At 50.6% G+C, this 7,623-nt stretch overlaps 2 protein-coding genes across 2 annotated transcripts in view; one reads left to right on the top strand and one right to left on the bottom strand.

The window, feature by feature from the left end:
* The window catches only part of LOC146421185 (uncharacterized), a 262,722-nt gene that overhangs the window by 104,968 nt on the left and 150,131 nt on the right, over window positions 1-7,623 (top strand). The gene's annotated exons all lie outside the window — the stretch shown is intronic.
* LOC146421186 (uncharacterized) overlaps window positions 1-7,623 on the bottom strand; it is a 200,937-nt gene that overhangs the window by 61,176 nt on the left and 132,138 nt on the right. Inside the window, exon 9 of the mRNA XM_085047574.1 lies at window positions 2,722-2,728. Coding sequence (XP_084903700.1) covers window positions 2,722-2,728 — 7 coding nt within the window. The remainder of the gene's footprint in view (window positions 1-2,721; window positions 2,729-7,623) is intronic.

The raw sequence follows: 7,623 nt of genomic DNA, 5'->3' as shown, positions 1-7,623 counted from the left end.
AGCAGCCTTGGGAACTGTTTTTCTCCCCTCAGTGGCACAACATCCCTGTTCTCACAGTGTCAGAGAAAGCTGTTGATGCAAAGTGCAGCCAGGATGGAACATTGCTGTGACTAAAGCCCATCTCTTGGGGCCCTATCAACAGGGCTCCAAAAGGAGCCCCTTGGAGCTCTCCTGGAGCAGTGAGCTCCCTCTGAGTGGGGCCTCTCCGAGCCGGGAACTCTCCTGTTTGCTGCACTCGGGGCATCCCCGAACAACGAGGGACCCTGGGCCGATCCCCCCACTCCTCCAGGCTCAACCCTTTGGCTGCTGGGGAGATGCAAAAGCATCCGCAGTGAGCATTTCCCTGCCCTCCAGGGCAATTTCTGACAGCTCCCTGGCACTGCCTCTTTCTGTCTGTGTGCACACACGTGTGCCTGTGCTCTGGAAATGGGGAGAAATGCTGCTCTGGGAGGTGTTGAAGTGCCTTGGATATCTGAGTGAGTTAGGCCTGTAAGTGAGGTTCAGTCATAAGGTATGACCTAAGTGAAATGCTGCTCAGGGTTGTTCTTTTGCTAATTTGGTAAGTTTAAGGTAGAAGTTAGGGTTAATGTAGAAGTTAAGTTCTGTTAAGTTTGAGGGCTGTTAAGCTTTTAGGCCATATTCCTTTTATCCTTGCCCTCACTGTCCTTTTGTCACACACACACACAGTGCCAATTCTCAGGTAATTTCTGGTTTGATTGACTGGATTTCCTTGCTTTTGTTGTTGCTTTTTTCCCCTGGTGTGCCTGAACTGTGCAGTCAGAAGCAGAGTGACTCTTGCCAAGGAACTTCGTTATGCTGTTGCTTAATATTAAATCTGGTTTTTCCTGATCCCTTGCTGGGGATTTTTTAAGTGCTCTCAAGACCTCGTTCATAACAGGGTGAAGGAGCCCTGGGCCAGGCTCTCACCCTGAGGGACACAGGGACACTGCCGGGGGGTCCCTGTCCCCCTGTCCCACCCCCCAGGGCCCTGTCCCCCCTGTCCCTGTGTCAGGCTCTGGGGGTCGATCTCGTGGAACATCCTCTGGGGGAGGCTGTGGCACTGGGGGGCAGGGGGGACCTGGGGGGACAGGGGACCCTGCTGTGCATGAGCAGCGTTGGACTTGTCTGGGGGGACTGTGAGGTGGGGCTGGGAAGAGTGACCTCCCCAGTGACCTCACACAGCCACCCTTTGATGTCACACAGCTCTCCTGTGATGTCACACATCCATCCTGTGATGTCACACTTCACTCTGTGTTTCCAGCCCCCTCTGTGATGTCACACAGCCTTTGCTGTGATCACTTAATGCTGCCCTGTGATGTCACAGCCCATTCCATGATGTCACAACCTGCTCTATGATGTCACACAGCCATTCCATATTTCACAGCCCCATTTCTGATGTCACATAACCACCCTGTGGTGTCACAAGTCCACTCTATGACCTCACAGCCTGCTGTGTAATGTCATACAGCCACACTGTGATGCTACAGACCACTCTATGATGTCACATATCACACCCTCCTCTGGGATGTCACAGCCTGCTCTGTGGTGTCACAAGCCAGTCAGTAATGTCAGACAGCCCAGCTGTGGTGTCATACAGCCACTTAATGATGTTACACAGCCCACTCTGTAAGTGCACAACTTGCTTATGTGATGAGGCCTCCAAACCCCATCTTGGGAGATTTTTGAGTCCTCTCCAAGGTTTTGAGAAAGGAAAAATATTAGTCAAATTGCAAGGAAAATGGAGTGTCATTTTTTCCCAAAGGTTGCAGTGACAGAAGAAGGGTCAATATCTTTAAACTAAATGAGAGTGGATTTAGATTTGTTATAAGGAAGGAATATTTTATAATGAGATTGTCACAAAACATCAACTGTTTTTCCAGTGAAGTTGATGCTTCATCCCAGCAATTGTCCAAGGACAGGAGCTTTGTGCAACCTGCTATAGTGAAACCCCTCCTCTCCCCAAGGAAGGAATTCCTGTTGTGTGGGTTCTCTGATGTGCTGGATGACCTCACAGTGCTTCTGGCCAGAATCTCTGCTGAGGGCCAAGCAGACTGCTGAAGTGGCAGTGACCTCACAGCCATCACCGTTGCAGCCATGTCCCCTGGGCCTGGCTCTCCCCTTTCCATGAGCTCCTGTTCTGTCAGCAATGGTCTCCTGAGTTCCAACGAGGCACCACAGTGTCACAGTGTCCCCTTCATTCCATGAGGTTCTGCAGTGTCACAATGCACTCCTGGGTTCCATGAGGCCCCACTGTGTCACAATGACCCCTTGGTTCCATGAGGTGCCACACAGTCACAGTGGTCTCCCTTCATCCATGAGGCCCTGCAGTGTCACTTTGGTCTCCATGGTTCCACATGGCCCCAAAGTGTCACAATGATCTCTGTGATTCCATTGGGAAAACAAAAGCTTTGCATAAACATTGAACAACACCTGCTTAACACACCTGTTTGTATTCAACATCTGTTTGTATTCAAAAGAGGGGTTAAAGGTGAGAATGGCACCAAAAACTTCCATCTGTAACTGAGATCAAGGGAAAGAACAGGGACAGAGAATTGTGCTTCAAGATACAGAGAATTCTGCTTACAGAGATCACTTTTGGCCACATTGTCCCTGGTAGAAAGGTGACATCATCAGAGGCAGCCTGTACTGAGCATGTGGTTCCTGAGTGGGGTTTGTTGTTTAGGAAACCTGCTCAGGCTTTTCCATTCTTTCCTCACAAACAGGAAAACTTCTCCTGGGCCTGTGTGCAGGCAGAGCCCTGAGGAGAGCAGGTGGAACATGGAGCAATGGGCTGGGACAGCCAGCTGCAGAGCTCAGGGGACAAGTTTGTGATGCAGGGAACAGGGATGTGAGTGCCAGCTGGGCAATGTCAGCCATGGTGAGGTTGGGGGTGAGGAGCAGGTTGTCCCAACAGGGTCAGCCCTCAAGGGGCTCATTCTTCTACGTGCCCAGACCTCCTGAGGAGACATTCAGCATCAAAGTCACTTGGGGAATGCTTCTATCACCTCTTCTCGGAACGGAAAAATAAAATATTTCCTTGACGTTAAAGAAAAGTCATGGGTGCACTTTGAAAACTTCCTCTTTAAAAGAACACCAAACTGACTCCAATAGCTGTACAAGCCCTGAACACTTGAAGACGATGGAAGGCAGACAAAGAACTCCTGAGGGCTTTCTGGAGTTTAATGGACCCCATGGTGGAGCTGAGTCTGTGACCCTCAGGGACTGAGAGAAGGTTGAAGAAGCTGCTCAAGGAGTCAGAAGCAAAATTCCAAGTCCCTTGGAGCATCATTGGCCGCCACTGAAGGCAGGGACTGCCAAAGCCTCCCCAGGGACTCGTGAGAGCAGATCCTTGGGGCCAGGATTGCAGGGAGCCAAAGGCTCTGAGCAGGGAACTGGAATGCTGAGAGAAGCCTGGGTTGGTTGGAGGAAGCAGAAAGGCCAAGGGCTGAGCCCAGAGACCAGTTTGTGGGGGATTGTTGCTGTACTCCAGAATTGCCCTGGAAAAACCCCTGGGGAAGCCAAGGCAGGAGCAGCTGGGAAGGGCTGGCAATGCTGCTGCTGCTCCTGCTGGGAGCCCCGGCTGGGCCAGGCTGGCGCCCACTGCGCTGCGGCTCCTGCTGCTGCCAGAGCCGGGCGGGACTCGGGGACAGGGAATGGACACGGGGGGACAGCAAAGGCCGTGGGGCTGCAGTGATGTTGGCGCTCAGGCCAGCGCCAGCACAGAGCTTTGGACATGAGGGGTCATGAGAGGCCATGCAAAGCCTCAGCCCTGGCAGGAGGGAGTCCTGCCATGTCCCCAGGGCAGGGCAGCTGTGAGGTGCCACAAGTGCAGATGTGGTGCAGAGCAGGCTCAGAGCACCTCTGGGAGGGGATGAGACCCTTCCCCAGCTCCAAACCACACCGAAACCAACATAAACAAGATTTTGCATCTTTAGAAGCCACTGGCAACTTGGAAGTGACCATACAGCTCAATCCCACTGTGAGAAGGAAGGGAATCTTCCCAGTGAGCTGCCATCCAGCCACTATTAACAATGGGTGGGATTTAGAAGTATAACACTAATAAATAATACAAATAATAGTAACAACAATAACAAGAAATGAATCCCCAAATGCCAACACACAGCACCACACCAAAAGGATGAACCTCCTTTTTCTTTATTGCCCCAAGGCTCATGAGAAATAATCCTGTTATATAATACCCAAAAACTCAGGAACAGGTTTCCTCTCCCTTCATCACCCCAACCTTTGGCTGTCTCATTCCAGACCCTGTCCCACACTCCCAATCCCCACCCCAACCCATCACACCTCTCCTGGACATCAAGACCCCCTTCCCAAGCCCTATTTTCCCCTCCAATTCCCATCCCACCCATCCTGCCCCACACAATGCCCATCTCACCCCTCTGGAACTGCATCCCACTTTGCCCAATCTCCTTCCAATGCCATCCCACCCTGAGGGGCTGTGGAATTGAGTCATTTTGGGCAGGGATTGAGCCATTTTGGGGTAACATTGAGTACTTTCCAGTGGAATCTAGTGGTTTTGAGGTACTGGATGAACCCTCTTGGCTTTTCAAACACAAAATGGAGAAAGAAACTGTACCAAATACCCCAGAAGCACCAAATCATCCAGAATAGCTCCCGAACACTGAACACCCCTCCCAAATAGCACTAAAACCATGAGGCTTTAGGTAATAAGGCTGGAGCAGAAGACAAAGCTCTTCCTGCAGTTGGGGCTTGTGCAGGGCTTCTCTTACTGGTGGCTCCGTTGGTGTCTGGTCAAGTGAGAGCTCTGGCTGAAGCTCTTCCCACACTTGGGACACTCATAGGGCCTCTCCCCTGTGTGGATGCGCCAGTGGGTGATGAGGGTGGAGTTGTGCTTGAAGCCTTTCCCACAGTCAGGGCAGCGGAAGGGCCTCTCCTGTGTGTGAATCCGCTCATGGAGGAGGAGACTGGAGCTGGTCTGAAACCTCTTCCCACATTCCCCACACTCATAAGGCCTCTCCCCAGTGTGGATCCTCTGGTGGATCATCAGGTCAGAGCTGTCTCTGAAGCTCTTCCCACATTCCCCACACTCGTAGGGCCATTCCCCAGTGTGGATCATCTGGTGGCGGATTAGATGATAGCTTGTCCTGAAGCTCTTCCCACATTCCAAGCACTTGTAGGGCTTCTCCCCAGTGGGAAGCTGCTCATGGGCCACCTGCTTATAGCTCTGGCTCGATTGCTGGCCAATTTCCTGGCACAGGGTGGGTCTTTGCTCCTCACAGCACCCTGGGCTTGGTTTGGAGCCTTTTGTCGTATGGGATCTCCAGGGCTTTTCCTCCCCATTGGATTCCTGCACCATGGAGTTGCTCAAAATGGCCTCTTCCATGAGGTTCTTCAGGGAGGATTTGTCGTCCTTACTTTCTGTCGTCAGCTCATTGCCTGGGGGAGGAAGGACAAGGAGAGGATTTGGGATTTGCCTCCATGCCAGAGGGAAGGGGAAGGAGATTCCCTCAATTCATTCTCGGCATGACGGCTTCAGCAGCAGGGTTGTCCTGCAGCCCGGGGCAATGCTGGGCTGGGAGATGGAGGAGAAGAGAGCAGGAAAGGGGCAGTGACTTCCTCCTTACCTGCCTGGCTGTCCCAGGGCATCTTCCTCTTACTCACAGCCTCCTTCTCCATCCAGCCAAGTTTGGGAATGGGAAATCCTGTTTTGGGGGGAAAAACAAGATGTGAGTCCATTGGGTTTGAAGGTTATTCCTGCCCCAGTCCATCTCTAGAAATCACTGGCTGTATAGTCACTGTAAAAAGCCTCTTGTCTAAAACACCTCTGAAATGCTGTGCTGGTTTAAACTGGCAGGAGAAATGGATTCCCCCAAACTGCTCCAAAAGAGATTAAATGGGAGTCACAATCCACCAAAGAGATTACAAGAAATACAATGACACAGCTTTAACTCTCAAAGGCAGAGTATAACCAGGCACCCTCGGAGAAGAACAGCATGGTGTTCCTTAGTTCCTGTGCTGAGCGCCACGTGGCCCCATTGTATGCAAAGAGAAAGCAAAAGGCAACCAAACCTGTTGGTCTGAGGGGTGGTCACAGTCCTTCTGAAGTGGTAGTTGCAGTCTTGTCTAAAGCAGTGGCTGCAGTCCTGTGGAAGTTCTGCTCCTCCTCCTCTGGGTCTCTTGAGTTGTGTCCCACATCCCCAAAGCCAGATTTTATATGCTCAGGTTCAGGTGGGAATGCTCAGTACCTCCCCCAGGCCAGGGAGTTTCACAATGGAAAGATGGCATCCTGTGAGTCATGGGATATTTGGGGAGTCTTTGATGGTCTCAGTCGTTGCAGCTGCCCATTGTGCTGGTGCCATTGAGTCCATGATGGCCCATTAGCAGAGATGACCTCTCAGGGTAGGTGAACTGTGCTGATGCTTCCCTGGAAGGAGTCATCTCAGCTGAGTCATTGGTGTGAAGAAACAGAAACACTGCCTTCCCTTGCAGGGTTTGCCTCTCTTTCCTTATCTCATTTAACACCCACCTGGTAGCCTGAGGGATCAGGGGTGCACTGGGCAGCTCCTGCAAACGACCTGTCATCAGCAGCTCATCAGAAATATCCTAATGGGAGTAGAATGCCTAGTTTGGTTGATGCCTGATGGGTTTTTGTCCTTTTTCACTATACGTTTTTACTCTCTTTATATCCTTTTTACCCTTTCCCATTCCTGTCCTTTTTACTCCCTGTACCTTAGCCCCACATGTTTATAACCCTTCTACCCTTGCCTTGCTCAGAATTCTTTGGAGAAGACGAAACAAATCGCCACAATCTCAAGAGCATGAGGCACCAACCTTGGTAAGAGCCCAATCACTGGGACATATTTTTGTGAACTGAGTTGTAACCTTTTGGGGGGAGGTAATTTGAATAAGGGGGCAATTACTTCATTTGTTAGACTTCTCATTGGGAATTTGAGATAGGTATGCTAATCTATGAGGTCCATAAATTGTATACGGGGATATTGTCGCTCTCTTGGTCATCGGTAGGCATCTGGGATCCTATTAAATCAAGGTGTTACCCTTTTCCTATACTGCGTGTCTGCATCTCAAATTTTTTACCAGTGATAAGTCATCATGGTCAGACCCACAGAGTGCTAAAATGGTGCCCTGCTCCTTTAACCAGGACAGACTGGCAGTGAAATGTAATTGCAAGATGTTGTTCCACTTGCCTTTCAGCAAAATAACCCATGGGCAGAGTTCCTTCCAGCTGCAATCATTTTTTGATTTTTGCAGGGACTCGCTTCCCTTTCCTTCTTCCTTCTACTTCAAGATGGGAATGTGCTGGAAAATGTTCAGCAAAGCAAACTTTGCTGCATGCTCTGGAAGCCTAAAGAGCTGCCTGGACCTTGTCACCTGGCCCTGCACATCTCCCTTGGGATGCATGGCAGAGCCAGGACTCTGGGAGCCTCGGGAATTGTCCTCTGGGATCCATGGATTTACAGGGGTAGAAGTTACTAATTTAGGGGGGCTAGAAGCTGAATAATAATCTTCTGGAACTTACCTAGGAGGCCTGAGTTTGGATAATGATTTACTAAGAACTGCTTGCTGAAAACAATATATCAGTTGCTTAATGATTTTTGCCTACCCAGTAAAAGGGAGGATATA

The sequence above is a fragment of the Lichenostomus cassidix genome, unplaced genomic scaffold (genome assembly GCF_008360975.1).
Source record: "Lichenostomus cassidix isolate B80296 unplaced genomic scaffold, HeHo_3.0 HiC_scaffold_43, whole genome shotgun sequence".
In the NCBI taxonomy this organism is placed as follows: domain Eukaryota; kingdom Metazoa; phylum Chordata; class Aves; order Passeriformes; family Meliphagidae; genus Lichenostomus; species Lichenostomus cassidix.
Note: the sequence above shows the minus strand (reverse complement) of the source record. Positions and strands in the feature narration are given on the sequence as shown.